Below are 22,012 nucleotides of genomic sequence, written 5' to 3' on the forward strand. Positions count from 1 at the left end.
TCACTTTCGGGGCACTGTTTTGGTCAGCGGAAAAAAAAGGGGTTTTCTGCTGGGTGGCAACTTGCACACGGACACGGATGTCCACGACACAGAAGAGCGGAAGATTAGAGACGGGTTGTACCCGATGTGTGCATGCCAGCGCGGCTAACCGAGCAAAGGGTGAGAAACGGAGAGGAAGGAAGGGGAACACATCGGACCCCTCCACGGGGCCAATCTCTTTTCTATGTTGCCCCTGTTTTGCTGTCTCTTTTCATTCGCACCCTCTCTCAGGCTGCTGACATGACAATCTGGCGCTGGTGAGTCTACGATCAAATCTGGATCCTCTTGGAGCGATCCTGAGCTTTTACGGAGGTGTTACTGCTATCTGTCCTGTTGGTTCTTGAGCTGCACCGTTAACCGATTAGCGCTAATCACGCGGACGACACCCGTTTACGACACGAATGCAACCCTCCGTCAAGTCCGGGTAGAATAACGCACACACGTACACAAACCGCACTTTGCCACACCGTCGATAGCAGCTGGATGGAGGTAGAGGTAGCGCAAAAAAAAAGCGCGATTACGGATCTGGAACAGCCTTCCTGAGCAGCCTGTTGGGTGGTTCCGGTTGTTGATGTTCCGCTCCTGACTGGATCTGCGGGACTACCGTGTCCTTCGGTTGTCTCTCGATCCCAGCCAACACACACACGGGCAGTTCAGGAACGGGGAACTGCGCTCTGGCTGCTGCTGCTGCTGCTGTTGCTGTGTTGTCAAGAAGGTGCCATGTAGGGAGAAAAACAATCCGTAAGGAATCTGTCAACATGACGTTTTTCGCTTGCACTTCAACGTTGCTTTTCCCTCCCCTGAGAAACGCGCCGTAGTACATGGCATCCGTGTACTGACCTACCTTTAGGCTGAGAACATGACGATATTTGCGGCTTTCTACGGATTGTACCGCGAACTAATAACGATGACCAACGGCACACTTTCTGGATCGATTTGAACGTGAAGAAAAACCAAGCATTTGCTGCTAGTTCTTTGACCGGCTAGAGTAGGGCATGGAGCTTATGGTTGCTCTGTGCCACGCAGCTGCTCCCTGAGCGATGAAATGCATGCGAAATCAATAGAGTTTCAGTGCGTTGCTGCCAGTTACTTATTCGTTAACTAAACTGTATCACGATGAAGCGTCAGTGAAGCAGGTAGTCGTTTTAGCACCTATCGCACTAGCCGAACTTCAACACCATGAGATTGATGAGGAAACAATACACTTGCTACGGCACTAGAATCGATAGCCTTGAGATATGCACTCTTTTACGATATAGTTGCTTAACTTATGCGTTATGTCATACGACAGAATATGAAGAACTATTCACAAATTAAGTTTTGTACTCTTAATTGTTTTAGCTATCCACCATGCTGTGACAACCATATGGTAAACAGTCATACTTTGACAACAGCGTGCGGTGTTTACAGCAACGGCTTCATCGCTGTCAGTGCTTATCACGAATGAGCTAGTAGTCAAATCAAACGTTATGATTCTACGTTATTACGCTCGACTGGGTTTAACGTATTTCGATTGCAAACAGAAACGGTTAGCAGCTTTTGTAATAGTTTAATTTATTTTCCATCCGTTTAAACAAAAAGGTTCGATTTCAGGAGGCATGAAGTATGCAAAAAGTCATATATACGTACAATATATATATATAGCTAGAATAACACTCCTTAAAACACATTTGTCTGTTTGCTTGTTCGCAATTTATCTCTCTAGTGATTTTTCATTTTCAACGGCAGGTGTTTTCCGCAAAACCCGTACACCACGTGGCATGTGTATAGAGACGTTCATTGAATGGTTCATATTGTTTTCTACCGTTTTCCGACCATTCAGTAAGTATGAAAGTTTATCGCCCATATGTGTTGGCTTGAATATCTCATACTTAGTTACTTTGCATAGTCTCTTGTTTTTTGTTGCTCTTGTCTTGTGTACGCTTTACGTTTTAGTGATACATTTTTTACCATGCTACTTGCTTTGCTACGATTCATTATCATCTTGTCGCATTTTATCATTTACACCAACAAGCTTGATAAGAAAAGGACACGAAGCTACTCCTAGTTCGCTTGGGGATTTAGGATTTGATTTGGAGCTACATGCAAGATTGTTTTTTTTTCAGCAACTGTTGAATAGTAGAGAACTGCACAGACACAGAGGAATACAAGAATTTAACGATTTCACGAAAACAAAGGATAGAAACCCTTTTTTCAATAAAATCAAAATGGACCAGAAGAAAAAACTTAATTCAATCAACCACTCTATAGGTTGCAGATCACCATATATGTGAAATAATTCGTTTTGTATAGTCGAATTTTCAGCTACTTTGAACTATATACATTTCCTACCCTGTTTTAAGGGTTGTGGAAGCTACCTGCAAAATTGATTGTATTACTGAATGAACAGTGACCGATATCAATCTAAAAAAGTTGCTCGTCTCAGATTTGTAGCATAGGACAAAACTGTAAAGGAAAAGTGTAAAGGATAATGTGATAAAATTATTATACAGCAGTGATAAAATATATGTGCTAGATGAAATAATTTGTTTCATAAAAAAGGCAAAGCTACGTGTGAGAACCAAAATGTAAAATACCTGCCGTCCGGTGCGTCCACTAGCCTACTTCGTTCAAGTTATGTTTTCTTTTCGGCGAGCTTAGGCAAGAGTGATAAAGAAAGAGAGCACGTGATGCTCCCGTTCCGAAGGGTTCTTCGTTTATTTTTGGGGGATATCATTTTTTTGCATTTTATTTTCTTCATTCTATATTAATGTGTCTAATTCTGTTCAACCTTACTAAGCTAGAAAACGATGTATGTATGTTCTGTTTGTGTGGGGTGCTTTTTATTGTTCTGTAGGGATGTAAGATAGTACTGATGCTGATCCGGTTCCTATATGCATACGTTTTTTTTAAAGGATGTTGGCTAAAGTGGGATGTCGTCTGTGTGTGAACATGTTGTCTTGTAGTACACTATTTCACCTTCCTCTCGATAGCCAAGTAGGTGGATCTAGCTTCTCTGCATTTATATTTGCTTTACTTTAACAACGGGATGTAACTACTTATGCTTATACTCTGAGCACGTCTCTAGTGAAGAATGATTTTTGTTTATTAATGCCTGTACGTGTATCGGTACGAATCGTATGTGTGAGTGTATGTGTGTTTATGCATTTGGATGCGGTAAATTTTGGTTATCCTCTGCCTTCTTTCCTAATGCTCTCGTCGTAAAATTCTTACCGATAGTTGTATATTAATATTACTTACTGCTCCTGATTTTCCAGCTGAACTGTGTTTTCCCACTTCATCCTTTCATCCTTCAGCAGCCAAGATTCATTTTGTTCATTTATCCTATTTATCGTTTGACCGTACTAATGTTTTTTTTTTCGTCCTCTTCATCTTCTGCCTTGTTCTTCGTTTACTGTAACAAATAACTAGCAATATATACTTGTTTTGCAATTTCTAGTTTTGTTCTTTTCTCATTTTTTGTTCTTTTTCTTTTCTATATTTTTCTCCGCAAACAGAAATAATATTACTTAGCCTTCTTTTTTGCAGCATTCTTGTTTTCTTTCCTTTCTCTTGCTCTGAATCTTAGTTCTTAATCTGCAGAATCTAAATTCTGTCCTATGCTTTTGGCAAAGCAGCGCAAATTCTTTTAATGACGCTATAGCGATTTTAGTAGAATTTGCATGCACTGCTTTCTCCCATCAGCCACATTGTCGGCGTCGTTTCGTCTTTGTTTTGTTTTACTTACTTTTTAGTTTACTTTCCAATCATTTCTATCCGATACGAAGCTGGTTTCCACGTATCGTCGGCCGCATTACGAATAAGTGTTGCTTTTCTGCGCAAAGTTTGATTGACCTTTTGTCTTGCGTTATCCCAACAAAGGTTTGGGATTTCACTTGCGACCTTAGATCATTCCTGCACCAAGTGCCAATGTAGTACAGCACATGCATGCTGCCCGTACCGTAATGAGATTGTTTACCATCTGCTGGAGGACCTTTGAGACCCCCTTTTTGTGAGTTTGTTGTTTATATACGTTTAGCCTTTACGATCGAACGACGATAATGTTTATATATAATTTGTTTTTTTTCCTTCAAATACTTTACATAATATATAAAACGTTAGAGGGGTTTTTCCTACTTTATGCAAACCACTGTCAGATGAGGAAATCTACCGCTACACAACGTCAGAGATGGGAAACAACACACGCTCACATTGGATGGACCATGAATGTTCCTACAAACGGGCGCTATTCGATTGATCCGGATAAGGAGAACGCAGTTCTTCCCGCGTAACCAGGCAGGCGATATCGCAATAGAACGATAACCAGGAGAAGAAACCGTTTTTGTACGAGGGTTTCTACCATTGGAGAGTAAAAAATCTCACCCTCATTCAAACACGCATGGTAATTGGAGTAACAACTGTACGGCTATCTAAGCCATAGAAACAAAGGAAAAGATGGAAGCATTAAAAGGGCGCTCTTGTTCGACTCCTATGCTATTTAGAAGCATATGGATCAACAGCAGCATTGAGGAAGGATACCTTGTTTGAATTTGGTTGTTGCTTCCGAGGCCGAACGAGGGCACACTAGGATTTGGAGCATTCAGTGAGCGATGAGTCAATTGGTATCGCTCTGAGGAAGCTTCCACGACGAGCAACTTTAATTCGGCAACATCAATAACAACGTTAACGGGATGCGCATCATTTTTCTGTAACATTGATTGAGCTAGTAGGTAGGTGTTTGCTTTTTGTATGCTAAACTTTAAATGTGCACGTACGTTATCCCAGCTTCCATCAATTCGATGGTTACGTTCTACTGATGATGCTTGTTAATTCTGATTAGATTTGATTCTATCGTTCCGATTTTTTGCTTGAAATGAAATATTTCAATGAAATATTTCAACATACTCTTTTTCTAAATGAATCGATCATTTCATTGCACTGCTATATACCGAAGTTTGTTCGACGTTCTCGTTTCCGCGGCTACTATGTGAGTTTTGCTCAGTTTAACAGCTATGTGGAAATTTCGACCATGAAAGGACGACTTACGAACTATCATTTCATGCGCAGAGCTGCGTGATAAAATAGCGTAGAAGATTCCTAGACGCTATCGAAACTGACCGCTTTTTTCTAGCTCATTGTTTCCTAGCCATTGGTAAGTAAAATCAGTCGCTCGGTGCTGTTGATGTTTCACTTTTGCGCCATGTTCCATCAAGTACATCCGATCTGCTGTCTTGCATCAACTGCACCGTGTTTTATTAGCTTGTTTAGCAGTTACAACTCTACCGATAAAATGTAGTAGCGCGCTTCCGGCGCTTCCTCTGCTAGCTTCTTCTTTGAGATTATCCCATTTGAGTTATAATAAAGATTTTCGCCATTCAATTTGGGTGCGAAAAATGAATTATTTTCATGCTTTAACTGCGTGTGTGTGTATTCTGCAAGTGCATTAGGATATATCGTAGTTCCTCCTCATTATCAACCGCTACGACTGTTGTCCGTATGGTGAAGGCATGTTTAATGTTAGTTTTATGTTGCTTTTGTGTAGAAAAACACAAAAGTTAGTTTTCTGACTTTTGCTTCAGGACTTCTATAGTGCAGCCATCATAGTCTTGTGACTACAACGCGCTTCATAGATCGTAAAAGTCTGCGCTCTCCGAATCTTCATAACATACCCAGTAGCGTCTCGTTCGTTCGCATCCTCAAAAGTCCTCTAGAATGTGGTAAAGCTTTTCCCGCTCGCGGTTTCCTTTTTTTCTGCATGCATGCGTGCTGTGCCGTTCATCCGCAGGTAGGGTGTAGTAGTGTACAATTATAATTGATTTAACTAACAGTCAATATTGGGGAGTTGGTTGGTTGCTTGGTTTTGCTTGTTCGTCATTACGTGCGCGCTCAAACGCTCATAGCGTGGTGGTTCGCAACAGGGACGCAAAGATGCTGTTACTGGCGGCAGGTTGGCACTCGCCAACATCACCCCCATCAGCAGCGTCTGTCCGCTCGGTAGTACCGCGCACACCACCTTCATCCTTCTGCTGTTTGGCGCCTTTCTGATGATGATGTTGACGTTGCTGCTGATGATGGCTGGCCTTCTCCTTATCCTTTCGACGCAACGAGGAACGACCGTCTACGACGACCAGCGACCAACGTTTGCCACCGTTGCCACCACTACCTCCTCCTCCACGGGCGTCACCCTCGGAGGATTTTGTTCGCATCTTTGCCTGTACGATGACATCGCTATCGGCATTGCCCTTGGTGCCACCGCCGCCTTTTCCTTCCGACTCGCTGCCACTTTTACCCGTACCCTCGTCTGCGCCCGTGTCTTTCCGCCTATGTTCCGATCCTGAATCCGATTGTGCCACACCACCGGCCGTTGTCCTACTATGATTACCTGCACTGCCACCATCATCGTCATGCCCGTCACCATCATCATCGTCCTGGGTCGTATCGCTCCCGACCGAGTGATACTCTTCCGATTTTGTATCGAGTCACAGACGTAGATCATACGCGATCTTCGACGCAATGTTCTTGAAGCCAATGCTCGTGCCTGCATGCGATTCAGGGGGTAAATGCAATGGTTATAAAGTAACTTGTAGCACTCTTTCGTTTACTGTGACTCTTACCTGATATTCTCTTAAACCGCACGCCATTGAGTGATAGCCGGGGAAGCTTGCAGACCTCGATTTCCCACTGCACCAGCGAGTCGGTGTTCGGGTCACCGTATACGCACAGCAGCACGAATCTGTTCCGGGGGTTGTATGGAAGGGATCGTATTTAGCAATGGTAAATCTAGATCGTACACGAAAAGATAACCGCACGTACCGTTCCCGCTGCTCATAATCACAATTGTTCTTGTCCAGCACGGACCGAATCTCGGCCATTATCTCGTCCGGCAGCCGGGGGGAGGTTGTCTTCATCGACCACGTGAAGCGTAGCACGCGCGGCTTTACCGGTTCCTCCGTATTCGTACTGCTGGTGTGTTCGCAAAAGCCACCGCAATACGACCACGTGCATTCGATGACACAGGGGAGCATATACCACGCGTTGGAGAGGACACGCACGCACGCGCGCGTTAGTGTTGTTGCCGATTGTTAAGAGGGGCAGGCGAAAGGAAGTTGTTGTTTCGCGGGAAGCATGTTATTGTTTCGTGTTGCAATATATCGCAGCAGAGCGTAAGAGATATAGTGCGGAAGATGGCAATAGAGAGAGAGAGAGAGAAGGTATGTAGAGAAAAAGGACGAATAAAAATTAATTGATTAGTACTGTCGGACTTCGCGAAATTTTTCTGTTTTCTGTTCCGAAACGAAAGGCAACAAACTCAAACTTTGCGCGAGACGAGGGGGAGATGTTCTATTTTTTCTTTCGTTCTTTCAACATTTAGCTGTATTTCTTGTTCTACCTCACTTACTCCCCCCCCCCCCCCTCTCATCACGTTTATTTTCATATTCCCAATCTGGGTTTTGGGTTTGGAAAGAAAAACAAAAAGATACAAGAAACGTGAAACACGTAACAAGTATACAAATGAATGAACAGATAAAACATGGCAAGGGCAATACATAAATAGCACATAATGATAAAAAATAGGTGCACCAGAGTGTGTAGACACGTAAAAAAAAACAATCAGTGCAACATAATGGTATGGTAAACTGGGTTTCAACAGAACAACGGAGCACATGAGTATCTACGAGGGAATAAACGTTAGGTACGCAGCAAAATACGAAACACGGAATGGAAAACACGCACTCTGCTGGGATCCTGGCATTCTGAAGTGCAGGGATCGATGTTCTCAAACGATACAAAAGATGTAGAAACATGCGCACAAACACATACACACACAAACACACTCGCGTATCAGATTCATTTCTAAAGAATGGGCGAGCTTTGTTACCCGCTTCCAATCGGCCCGAAATGAAGAACGAGAGATAATATTGCAAATAACACATCGTGTTTCTAGCAAATGGCACAAAAATGAAATAATTTTCTTTATATTTTTTGGTGAATCTTTGAAACAATGAGCTACTATAAGAATAACACGGTAAACGTAATCAAAACGATTTTTAAAGTGATCGCGAAACTAAATCAACATCACGCAAGGATAATTCCCCGCCAGTTGATAGAACAGGACACACTGTTGTGCTTTAGCTTGTATTGTTAAGTACATGGTTTGTTTTGAAAGAAAAAAAAATCGTTTGTTGCTTTGCTTCGAAGCACAAAAAACGTACGAGGGAAAGAGATAAGGTAAATGAGAGAGAAAAAGAGAACTGATGTGGAAATATATTTACCTAACCGTACTTGTTGAAGTATTTGCTTGGCCATCGTTGGGCCTAAAAAAAGAAGGAAACAGGAGAATAAAACAAAATCAAAACCAAACGACAGATGGTAAGTGATTTAGTTTAACAAAGGAGGAAATTAGAGCACCGAACGTATGGGGTCCGGCTAAGGAGCGATGGGAGCGCATGGGAAAGGACACTAGTAGTAAGGACGAGAAATCATATTATCATAGCAGAGGGTAGAGGAAAGGTGAGTGAGAAAAAAAAATAACAGAACAGAAACTAAAAGATACATAAGAAAGATGGAGACAGGCTGGAGCGGGGAAAGAAGGTTGGGTTTGATTGAAAAACTTATTTAGCTATACACCTTTCGGTTGGCAGCCGCAAATTGTCCCTTCGTTGGGGCGAAATTCCAATGGTAAAACGGAGCAAATACATAAAAAGGAAGAAAACAAAATTACAGAGAAAAAAGGTATAAAAAAATCTAATTCATAAACAAACATCATCGGCGGCTAACAAAAAGGGGGTGGGGGGTGGGGGGAAGAGCGAGTTCCTCGCAGGATACGCGAAAGCGAAGGATTTCCATCGCGTTCTGGTGGAAGTGGAGTTGTTGAGTGAGGGTTGGTGCAAGCTTGTACAAAGATGGCCGCTTGGGAGCCTGCTGCAGCATTTCGAGGCTAGACAAAAATTTAGGGCAGATCGCTGGGAAAGCACGGAGTAAAGGATCGTCGGTGGGACGGGAATGGGTACCTAAAAGGTTAATTTTCTAGTCGACTTTACAATTACTGCTCGGTGAATAAAAACAAGTGTACATAATTTAGTGTTAGATTTAGATAATTAAAATAAATAGATAACCACACCACAGTACAGTAGCGTAAACATTCATTCCGGCGTAGGGAGTGTTTGCTGTGCGACATTTGGATGGTGAAGGATTATTCGGTCATGGATGCTCAGGGAGCTGCCCGGAGTTGACGAGAAGAATGTGATTTGAACGGAAGGGGGCGCTTGTGTTTGTGTATGTGTTGTGAGGAAAAAACAATAGCCGAAACACAAACGAAAACATAACGGCAGGTTAGTACAGGCTCGACGTTAAGCTCATCCGAAGGACGAACAGATTAATTGTGCGCGCGTAACGTGCGGTTAAGCACGGACAGCATCCATGTTTGCCGGATGTACGAGACATTGATGCGTATTTAGAACAGCAGTGCTTACATACACACATCACATTACTAATTCCTTCGTTTTGTCCTTCCGGGAAGCCATTTAGACGACGGACCAGCACCATCAAACAACTCATTAGCCCCCTGAACCAGCGTGGTAGGAGAGCCATCCCGGAGATGATACATGGATTCGAATATTCGGTCGGTCGATTTTCCATATTGGATTTGTTTATTGCTAAAAATTCTCCGTACAGTAGTATGTTTTGATTTCATTAATGGATAGCATTAAAAACAATCATTTCTCTCTGCGGTAAACACCTAACAAGTTTGCGTTTCGGTTTATCAGCTCCATCTGACACTGTTCGGGAAGGCCATGTTAAGCATAGCACAACTATAGCATGTATTACGTGCTAGTTCCGTACGAAAAGGCTCTCTTTTCAGTTGTTCTATGCATTATCTTCGATTATAGATCACGTCTCTTCTATGCCTTCCTTATAATCGTATGACGTATACGCTCAACAATCTTACTCAATTAGACTACGTTTCTCTCTTGTTCACAAAAAAAAAACGCCCATAAACGCAGATGCCAATACACGAGTATGTTGCATTGATCTTTTTCACATTCCCGCTCTTTCTCAGACTCGATTTAATTGCAATAGTTAAAGATACTCCAAAATGATCGCGCGTTTTAGACAAATCGTTACATCATTGCAACAGTAAAATTGCTTCACCATCATCATCTTCATCGCCAAACTAACAAGCGGACGGACAACATGTAGGAATATGTTTGACATGCATGAAAAATAAAAATAAACTAATGATGAAACCATACAAAAGACTCGAGCTAAATCAAGAATCTATCGATAAAGGATATTATCTAAAGCCTATACGAATAAAATGATACTAATACTAGGCAGGGAGCTCATTGAAAGGGCAGCTCTTCTGCTCTGTTGTGAAGGCGTGCTAGGATCACAATAAGACCTAAACATGATTTTTGGACGCATTGGGGCGTACGAATTGGCTTTGCACATTATTTTACTCCACCTAATTTTTCCTACGAGTGCGGTTCGAGATGGATTGTACAATAAGTTATCGCATATAAATTAAACCGTTGCTTCAAAGGAAACGGATTGTGCGATTTTAAATCATATTACTTTTGCAGCCACTATAGTTGTTGTTGATGTCCTGTTGCTGACTTTGGGTATGTGTTTCCTGCGTGTGTTTTTTTCTCTGATTTATAAGTGTGGTTGTGATTTTTAATTACTGGATAGCTGTTTGCAAGCACATGCGCTTGTACGACGGGTTTTAAAGGCAATCTCGTTTTAGCACTAGTATATTATTGTAGTTGTAGTAATGATGGCGTAGTTGTAGTAGTGATAGTACAGGTGTTGATTTTTTCTTGTATTTCATCAACAACGGATTAAAACAATCGCTGTTAAGTGTGTTTGTGTGTGGGGTGGCTTATATAGGGAAGGGAGTGGTGGCTTTTCTCCTTTTTCACGCGAGCATTTAGCTCACACCGTCGGGTTCGCGATTATTTTTAATTTTGAAACTATATAAAGGGAAAAGAAAGAGAAAGAAAGAAAAAAAAAAGAAGATAGAAACAACCAATGACAACAATGCGCAACAATTACGCGTGAAAAGGGATTGAGGTAGATGTGCGAAGGACAACTAAACAATGCATATACTTAACAAAAATCAATGATAGAAAATTAAATATAAGTCAATTTAAAAAAAAATAACTTTTAAGAACCTATGACTAACTAAATGAGTATGAGCATTCACTAACTCTAAGGAACAAAGAAAAATGATTGGGTAAAAAAATAATGATATAAAAAAAAACAAAAAAAAAGATTATTGCATTATGGATAAAAGGATGATAGAAAAGCAAAAATAGTATAAAAAATATTGTTTTACGGGACCAATTTTCTACGGAAGCATGGGCAGTCAGAGAAAGAGCAGAACTATTCGGAGAGCTATTGGAGTAACCTTAATTAGATGAGATGTTCGACGTCCGCATTAAGATAGTATACAAATTAGGTGTGTACCGTAACTCTTGCGAAAACGCGGTTCTACAGTAACTACGAACCATCAGACGCTTTTTTGCAAAGCATGTATGCTTCTCGTGAAATCAATGTATCGCATCATAGTTTATCTACGTATATACAATCAGTGTACTATGTTAGAACTAATAAATCTACGAATCACGTGCAGTTGCATCGGAACGAAATCATCCTGTGCAGTAGTAAACACCATCGATGAGAAGAAATCGGACAGGCAACTATTGATATCGTTTAGTAATGTTTCCGTTGAGGGCGAACATACTAGTGCGGCGTACTTCGTAGCTGCGTTATTCGCGAAATTTGCTAACTGGTCGCTAAACTAATATACAAACCAACCGTACAAGGCCACTACGATCCTTAACTCGACTTCCTTTCTCTCGTTCTCGAATCGCACTCGGAATGGATAGGGTTTGAATTATTTCAGACATGAAAATTGAGTGTTTGGTTATTAGATAATATGTTTCTGTCTATGTCTGTTTATGTTACATGACTAAAACATTCCTCGTTTATACTCCCAGTCCTTGCAATTACCCTCCAAATTTACAAAACGGGCTTAACAACTATTCCTCCTCGCATCGTGCAACACGATTCTGTGTACGTTATCTCACGTATATGAATATATACGTAGCTCGTGTTTTTTTTTCTCTAAATCTTATGTGCTCAAGTGTATCCTTTGGTTGCTCGCATGCTGCAGGCATCTTGACTTTTGCAACCGCCCCAAAGAGTAATCTTAGTTCTTTTTTTCTACAAACACACACAATCTCAGTCTCTACTGATTGAGCCTAGAAGTAGAGAAAGTAGACAAAGAGATAGAGAGAGAGAAACGGAGACAAAGAGTGAGATAATGGAAGAGAAAAAAGAGAGAGATAAGAAACAAATAGCTTTAACTTTTAATTCGATTTTAAAGAAAATGTTTTAGGGAGAAGGAAAAAAGGGCATGAACGGAGGGACGGTTTGGATAGTGGCGAATAAACCAACAGTAGTAGCAGTAACGGTATATTCATGTCTTTGCCGAAGAGCATACACACAACGGAAAAGAAAATGATTCCATTTCAATTCGCTTGATTGTCCACCCAAAAACGCTACCAATGCTACCGCAAATGGACGAAAATAAAATCATACGCGCACATACGGGGGACGTAGCGGATGATTGAGCGTAATACATAAACGAATTTGTCAAATGAGATTTGAATTGTTTTTGTGATCAGCAAAAGAATGTTGCATGAGCAGTAGGGGAATCTTTAGGAAAAAAGATCAACAAAAAAATGCCAAGTATTTAAAATAGGAACATGAGAAAATCAATAGCAATGATAGTAGAACTGCAGTTTAACTATAGAGGACACTGCTACAGCTTTTTAATAATAAAAATCGTTGATATGGAGTTGTCCGTTTCACGTAGTATTGAGACTAAAAAACAAGGTTGAAACCGGAAAGAAAGGAAAGGAAAGGAATGCGTATGGAACCTTTTGATTAAAAACATCTGATAAACATGTAGCCCGGAGTGTAACCAAAAGAAACGGATGCCACGAGAAGGAGTCGCACGATGCACAATGTGGCCTAGAACTAGCAGGATGAAACAACAAGATCCAGCACTAAAATGTGTAGCCAGTTGGCTGTTTAGTTTCTTTTTTTCATAAATAATTTTGACTTTGTTACGAGCCCACGATAATTTGAGAAAGGAGTCGAGTAAAGATCCAGTAGAATTTACATTATTTTGTCTTTGAAACGGCGGTTGAGTCTAACCTATCAAGCATATAGCGATTCTGCTGAAGTTTTTTAGTGTTCATTGCTTGATTTCATTGATTCATTGATTTTATGCTACATCGAATGCATTTGAAAAAGGCGTTATCCTTTTAGTATAAATTCAGTTTCCACTAATAATAAATATAACTGTCAAGATTTATAAGATATCTTTTTTTAATATCAATTTATAAAACAATCAAAACTTAAAACATGCAAAACAAATCAGCAATCATTCGTCTGAAGTTTAAAGTCAGGTTTCGTATATTGTTATACACTCATTAAAAACAATTAAATCGAGTTATCCGTGAATGATGGTTTGAGGATTAAGAATCGTAAACAAAGAGGTCCGAAAGTTGGATGATTAGAAATGTTGAGTGTTCTTCCATTGTGCAACGGTTTCCTCGTTCTGTTCAATCGAAATGCCTTTGAGATAGATAAGTAAGTGAGTGAAATACCAAAGCGGGGCATATAGTTTACGCATAAGACACATATGCAGACGAAACAATGGTGAGAAATATTGCATAAATCGAACACAAAATAGTGTGTTGGTGAGGACGACATACAGAAGCACATCTCGGAACAGCTTCCAGTTTCAAATTAAGGGATATTGCGAAAGACCAGCAAACAAATAAGACAGATAATACCTAACAAACGACCTAAATAAAAATAAATCCAGGAAAAAGCAGTATAAAGTAATCTGTCTGTCGTTAGATGTGAAATGATTGAGAACAAGGTGAACAAATGTTATAAGCAAGAAGAACCCAAGAAAGACTAAATCAATTCACGTTGTGCCGAAAGCACACTGAAATCGATTTTTCTTAAAACCATAAGATTAGTTACGTACATATAAGCTTCCCTTGAGGATTGTTTTTAGAAAAACTGAAGCTAACAATATCAGCTTTTCCTGATAATTATCTCTTGTTTTTCGTAGTATTTTATTGAGAGTATATGATTTTCGCTACCTCTTTCTAGGTTTATGGTCGTTGTTTTACTATAATAGATTCCCTACCGTGAATCGTCCTGCCGCAAACCCTGACGAATTATTTCGTCGTTATTTCATCCTCGTCTTTTTTACTTTTTAATCTCTACGCGTTTAATTCATCCTTTAGTGGTGTACCTCTACAATCAAACGGACAAGTTACACTTGACTCATAAAATGAAATTATACTGAAGCCCCTATTTCCGTTCATGGACGCACTGGATCTGGATTATTATAAACGCTCGTCCATGTTGCCTGCCTGTTGGTTAGGTTATCTGTACCAGGCATCATCAGCAAAAGTTTGCTTTAAATAATATGCTTGGTTGCAGCTATAGAGGGTAAGTTATCAGGGGTCATACAGTATAAGTGTTTCTTCAAAGAATTTAGTTAAAACAGGAAAACAACTACTATATCCCATATTTCATAGAATGAAAAAAATATATAGATAAACGCCCTTCTACCTTGCGTTGGGATGTGGTTGTTTACATTTCACTTCCCTCTTCTATAACCCTTATTCCTACACTGTACCACTGTTTCCCACCTTTTGATAAACGCTTTAATCCTTTTCCGATGAATCCTTGAAATGGAATGCCCTAAAACTGTACCGTGGCCGCGTGGTATCGCAGCAGAGCGGCACCCATAATCAATTTTCCCAACGAAAGAAGTAATACATAGGAAAATAAAAAGAAAGAAAAAAAAAACAAAAAAGAATTATAATCGAGCTTTCCCGAAGGAATGACAAACAGTGGTGACACTTTAACGTACCAGAAATAAAAAAATACGAAAACACACAACAAACGGATCGAAAAAAAAACACGATTGAGGGAATAAATTCAATAAACATAAAAAAACAGGTATTACTATTGATTATTCTTCTCTACATTCGGGTGTGATGTAAACGCATGAGGAAACCAGGTGTTTGTTTGATGGCATCGTCTTTCTAATACAAATGGATTGACGTTGAAGAATCATGAACGAAAAGACAATCCCTTTGTAAGCAACAATAGTCACACCTGAAGGAAACCATACGAACATTGCACACAGATATGTGAAGAGCATATTAGAAGTCACCAACGATAGCGTATAGTGAACTGGGACAATTAGATTTAAAGATATTAATTACAAATTTTAACAATCACATATTATCAACAATATCATTGCACAACAATGAATGTTATCAAGAGTATTACGTACGCGTTACTCATTAGATAAAAGGTATCACAATTACTATACAAATATTAGTAGACTTCTTGTACTAACTCCAGTTCAAAAACTTCAACCAATGACAAATACTATATGACGTTTATTAAATTGAGGATTACCTTAGATACAACAGTTGAACTACAATTGATAATATACAAAGCCATGAGAAAATGTTAGACAATTCACCAAAATTTGTTAACGAACAAAATGACATAAAACAAAAACAATATAAGGAGACACTACAAGCACATACGATTAATAGACATAAAGTAACAAAAAACTAGAACGAATAAAATGATAGCAATTTATATACTGATAAAAACAAAGGCAGAACAACGACAACAAAAACTGTGTTAAGCCAAAGTTGAAAATAGGATAGATAAATAGAACTAATAAGTTAGAGACGAGTAAACGGAGGAAGTAAATTAGAAACAAAGTACACGCAGCAGCTCGGGAATGTGGATAGGATAGTGCAAGTGAAAAAATAAAAGAGAGAGAAAGAGAGACAGAGAGAAAGCGCGAAAAAAAATAGAAACAGAGAGACAGAGAGGGCGAGGAGGAAAGATGTACCAGAGAAAAAAAGCACGCCGTTCCGGTACTTACCGTTTGCTAAATCTGGTTGTAAGTCTTTGCAAGAAAGTCTTGCCAGAGTGTGGCGAATCCCCGACGTTCCCACCGGTTCCGGCATACACTGTGCTGTTTCGGGATCTGGTTTGCCCTGTAGGTCGTATCCCGATCGACATAGAAGTGAGGTATAAAGAAAGAATATATGAGAAGTCGCCTATTATGACATAGTGTATCAATCGACAGTTTGTAAGGCATCACAAACTCCCTTTCCCAACTGAAAATAATCCCGCGTTTGCACCCTCTCCCACTGGTTGCTGTCCCCTTTCCCAAAATGCATTGTTTTTTGTTGCTCCAATCTTTGTTGGACCATTTTTGACTGGGCTGTGAAAATATATTTTAAAATGTATATCGAAACTAAAATGAAACCAATAGAGAAACAAAATAAAATTTTCAAATCGCGAATGTTTAGATATAAAATAGGAAAGAAGATTGAAGAATAGAGATAGACCAGATTAGCGCGTTTCGCATATTACACTAGATATTCATACGAATAGCAGCTAGAGTACATATAACAACAGTGATGTGGTGGTATGCAATTATAATTTGAATTTCTAATATATTTAACACTTGCTCTTCTTCAAAGGATTTTGATGCACTGGGATGTCGAGTATGATGAAGTTGGATATACCTTCTAATGAAATTAACAATATGTTTATAAAGCCTCGAGTAGCGTGAGAGGCGGGAATTGTAAATTAAATTAAAACGAAATCTTTTCAATGCATGGATGCAGAAGATGCAACATTGTAATTTATATTATTTTTTGCCAGAATGGGGACAGAGAAACACAGATGCAAGAGAGGTACAGCGATACGAGCGGAATACGGGATTGTAAACAGTAAACCACCGTCTTCCGGCAACTCAAACGAACTACACACTTACCCGAATGGAAAGTCGATCGCGATGGAACATTCCTGGGAAATGCAACCGGTTGTCTGGAAGAATTAACGGCTGGTGTAAGACTATTGCGATTCACCATGCTGTGTAGTTGTGTGTGTATATATACGGTGTAAGGATACAGCAGATGGGTGTATGTGAATGTGTGTGTGTGTATATATAAAGATACATATTTGTGTAAATTTTTGAACGATTGTGAAGAGGAAGGTGAGGAAGGTTCCATTTTTTTGTAGACAGGACATGGGAAGGCAAACAAAAATTTCATTGGTGGAAAGGTATGATTTCCAAACAGTCGAGGACATGACATGGCGCAATTAGAAGCGCAACGGGTTTAGATTTATATCGTTCGGTTTTGCCAATGGCATCCGATTAAATAAAAAACCCAACAAAATCGCGTGTATTTAATTATGAAGACATTACGAATCAGGGTAGTTTAGTGGGAGGCAGGCACGAGGTACCGCCAAACATATTAATCGGCAGCCGAAGGCGGGAACCACCGAAGAACCGAATGGTCAAATTATATGAAATCAGGACACACGACACAACGGTCACACAGGAAACGGAAACATGGGTGAAGTCAAGACGGCGGTACGGGAACATGAAAAGAGAAAGAAAATAAACAATAACATGAAATAATCGAACAAAAGATGACAAGAAACGTTGTCGAGCAGCAATCGTGTGCTGCACCAACGGAAGCAAGAAAATCATCACACGAAAACAAGTAGATAATTGTAGTGGAAAAGCACCAAACATAATCGAAACAAAATCGGATCTATTACTGATATTCGCATCTTATAAAGCGTAATTAAACAAACAATTCAAACCAAACCTTGAGAAGCAAATGATCGTGAGCGTGACATGAGACAACTTTGTCGGAGAAGTTACAAATAGCAAATACTAACCAACGAAACATACCCATAAGATTCACAATGAGAGAAATGTAAAAAACGAGATAAGATAGAATACGAATAAATTAAAGAAAACCGTACCGCCAAAATAAATCAAGGCAAGAAACGCGGAATTCGTGGATAGTTTAACGCAAACCGTGATATGTTTGTGTGACTTTTTCCTTTTCACTCTGCTGGTGTGGACGTATATTAATAAATATACATATACATAAGGAATTGCTGACAATAGGACTGTGAGGGAATTTAATAAAAAGGACATCGTATGAAATGTTTCTTACAATGAAAGTTATTGAGGAGAATTAACCATGAACATACTACGATTTAAACATGCGCACTATGGAGAAAAAAAACATTTTAATAATAATTTACTTGACCGAAATTATAAATTAAACAATACAGCCATATACGCTGATGTTTCAAACATGCACAGATGTAAAAGTAATTCGTATTCACACATCAGACGATTTGAAGGTTTAACGTATTTTACATCACTGAGGTTCAATCGGAACTAACGAAAGAACAAAACGAAGGGCAATGTTTATAAATAAACCACGATTCCCAGAAGAACTTTTAACTTCACATTCAAGATTAAGGCTAGTAGCCTATTACCCGCGACAACGATGATTATTTTGACCCTGATATACGTCATTACTAATTGGTCGAAAAATCGATCCACCACTGGAGCGCTTTTGATAGTTTCGTGCTTGCCACAACTTGGAATGTGCTTGCAATAAACCCATAGCGGCTGAGAATCGTTCGACAAGATTGTACTTATGACAATGACGTGTGAATACGCAAAAGACAACTCAAATTACTCATGCATATGACAATTAAGATAACAATCAGAAGAAGAACGCATGGGATAAACGTATTCATTATGGATCCTTTTCTATAGATAATGAGAAGAAATATAACTACATCGCCATGCAATAGCATTATCAATTTTAACAGGCAAAAAGGTTTTGAATAATTCAGGATGGAGATGGAAAGAATTGCGGTAGCTGAACAATTGAACAAACAGCCATTTTATGTAGAGACGGCGGAAGAAGAAGAAGCAAATGAATCACGCAACGATCACGGTCTAGTATCTAGTGCGAACTAAAGGGTGATCAAACGAAATGCGCGAGGTCGAGCAACGAGAAGTAAGTGAACACAACTATCGACAATGCTGGCGGGAGCGAAAGAGAGTTCGAAAAAGAATCATCGATCAAAGATGAAGATCAGATAGCCTTAGTAAAAAGCAGAGCTATAAAACAATATTGCAGCGTTTAACTATATTGATGTAGAAAAAAGAAACTAACGAAAAACTGAACCAACAAGATGAAAGAATATTGAAGAATAGATTAAGATAAAACGAAAAGGATAACAACACAAGACAAAATTTCCAAAAATAGGAATAAAACCAAAAAAGCATAAACAAATCCCGAAACATATGAATTCACCCAACGAAATTGTTTGTGGGAAGTATTAACTCACCGAAAAGTTGTGTGGTGGTTCGAGTTTTCGAGTGCGAAAGATAATGTTCAGTTTTAGGTTTTAATTTGTTTTTCATGCAAACAAGTAAATGTTTTCGTTGGTTTCGCGTTCCGAAAAATGTTTAGCATCATTGTGCCGGTTGTTGAGCCAAACCACGGGGAAGAACAAAGACATTCGACCACGGGTGGTTAAAAATTATAAAAATAAACCAACACCGTCAGCCGTTGACGGTTGCATCGTGGTCAGTGAAATTTCCAAACCGTGCATGGTTACCGAGAGTTCGATTTTTGGATGAGAAAAGAAAGAGAGATACAAAGATAATAATAAGAAATACGGTATTGTATTCGCCTGTGTAGCGCATCTGTAAGGGATCATTGAAACTAAGCACATGACTAAGTAGAAAAAACACAATAAGAAAAGAAATGAAATAATAAACACTTAAACCGTAAAAAAGCGATCCAATATTGAAATGTAAACGTGGACAAGGAAAACACGGCGTATAGGCGAGAAATTTTAAATAGATACAGATTGAGAAATAATCAACAGATTTGCGTCATTTGGCATGTTTCGCTTCCAACTGCAAAACGAATACAGTCTCTGAGGAAGCATTACACACAATGACAAATTGAGCGTAATGAAAACGAAAAATGCACAGCATGATAGAAACTTTGATAGTAATACACATAATTGGTGGATGTTTTAGACTGCCGGATTAACAAAGTGGAATGATGAATGGGAAAGGAACATGATTATCTAGGGAAAATATTAGGAACATGTAAAACTTTATGAAAAATACGAAAACAAACAACATTGGATAAAAGAGGATGATCCAAAGTAAACTTATACGAATGAAGATAAAACACAAATGAAGCTGCATGATGAAAAATACATTTCAAAATGATTCAATGATTCGTAAATAAAAAAAAAGTTGCTCAAAACAAATTTCAAACTGTAATTTACAACAAAACTGAACCGAAAACAGACCATGGAATCGGTACGAATGCAAATATGGTTACAGTAGAAAAGGAGTAGAGCGGGTTTTTCGAGAAGATATTCAACGAAAAACGAGAAAATAACGGGCAACGAAACAACGGAAAACGAAACAACAACTCTAGAGAACATTGTGTTTTATACCTTTGTCTGAGGGGATCGTTCGTGGCGGCACTATTGGTAGTACTGTCGGCAGACGGCCCGGGACTGGAGACAGATGCGCTCTTGACATGTCCCTTACCGGTGCCGCCGCCACCGCCACCGCCGCCTGTTCCTACGCTACCACCGTTGCCACCACCTCCGGCACCGCCACCGCCGGCGACAGTGCCACCAGTACTACCGATGGCCGTACCGGTGGACCCGGTCGTACTTCCGGCCGTGGCTCCCGTGCCCGTGGTGTTACCATTGCCACTGCCTGCAACCCCACCACCACTTCCTCCACCACCACTACCACCGCCAGCAACACCACTAGTAGCTGCCGATGTTGAGTTGCCACGGTTGAATTCGGGTATTGGTGCGACGAAACTGTTGCTACTGTTTATACCGAGAAAGTATGATCGATTTTGTTTTTCGTTTACCAGAGTGATTTTTACCAGTACAGTTTTAGCAATCGAGGCAGTAGTGAGGTAACGAGGTATACGGTTATAATTTTGCGTACGATGAAAAGGAAGAATAATAAAAAGAAACAGACAGAGCAGATGTGGTGTCGCCGATTACGCAGGGCACAAAGAGAAAAACAGAGAAAACAAATGTATCAGGATTATGGGTCAAATTCAGTATCATTTTAATATAATTTGGAATGTTCTAGCAATTTTAGGAAAGAAGCGACATTTGTTAGTGAATGTTTCATAGACCAATGGGGTGAAATACGTCGGAATGGTGATTGGATCCTGCCCTCATAAGCGGAAAAGATGAAACAGAAACATTACAAAACTAAAGCAAACAATACTAAGTAAACGCTAAACACGTGGAACGGCATTGTTTCATTAGCAAATTGGAAAACCCGAGAAACAGATACAACCTGGCAAGGATTTATTTTGTACATTGTAATTCATGATATTCCTTTTTTAGGGATGTGAAGGGAACGAGCCACTATAATGATTGTAAGACGAACATCGTATTGCTACAGTAAAACAAAATCGGAAGACAAAATAAAACCGAGACTCCGTGCGAAGCTGGCGCAAACGATCTCAAACTTCAGCGGGGCTTCACAATGAGTTCTCGAAAAATAACTTTTCACGCACGATCAGAAACAGAAGAAAAACTAAATCTCATTTTAACCACGAAAACAATCTTCTAGGAGCTATTGCGAGAAAAAGGAATATAACTTAATTGTATGATGGCATAGGGGTAAAGCTCACTGAATGAAGACGAGGACGCACAAAACTGGTAAACAACACACTGACACTAGAAAGGAACTTGATAACACACACAAATATGTAAAGGGGTGGAAGATCGATTGTTGGACAACATGGTATGGAGAGGGAAAGGTGGAGAAAAGTATGCAAATTCCGAACAACCACACACGGTACAATACACTTGTGATGTTGTAAATGGGTTGTGTTGCTGGACATGAGAGAATACACGTGTGCGACCAGGAGCAATCTCGGAAGCGCAACAATGGGGCACCAGATAACAGGACACGCGAAAGGATACACCGTGTCTCCCCATTCGACAGAGACCTTTCTTC

The 22,012-nt window shown here is 39.7% G+C and overlaps 1 protein-coding gene across 1 annotated transcript in view; it reads right to left on the minus strand.

The window, feature by feature from the left end:
- Window positions 1–3,337: 3,337 nt before the first annotated feature.
- LOC128720340 (MAP/microtubule affinity-regulating kinase 3) overlaps window positions 3,338–22,012 on the minus strand; it is a 37,394-nt gene continuing 18,719 nt past the window's right edge. The window contains exons 11-18 of the mRNA XM_053814006.1: window positions 20,467–20,856; window positions 16,934–17,031; window positions 16,031–16,145; window positions 8,647–8,673; window positions 8,292–8,333; window positions 6,832–6,978; window positions 6,633–6,751; window positions 3,338–6,556 (exon numbers count right to left, since the gene is read on the minus strand). Of these exons, the coding sequence (XP_053669981.1) occupies window positions 6,498–6,556; window positions 6,633–6,751; window positions 6,832–6,978; window positions 8,292–8,333; window positions 8,647–8,673; window positions 16,031–16,145; window positions 16,934–17,031; window positions 20,467–20,856 (997 nt within the window). The 3' untranslated portion in view covers window positions 3,338–6,497. The remainder of the gene's footprint in view (window positions 6,557–6,632; window positions 6,752–6,831; window positions 6,979–8,291; window positions 8,334–8,646; window positions 8,674–16,030; window positions 16,146–16,933; window positions 17,032–20,466; window positions 20,857–22,012) is intronic.

This window comes from Anopheles nili, chromosome 2 (genome assembly GCF_943737925.1).
Source record: "Anopheles nili chromosome 2, idAnoNiliSN_F5_01, whole genome shotgun sequence".
Classification (NCBI taxonomy): domain Eukaryota; kingdom Metazoa; phylum Arthropoda; class Insecta; order Diptera; family Culicidae; genus Anopheles; species Anopheles nili.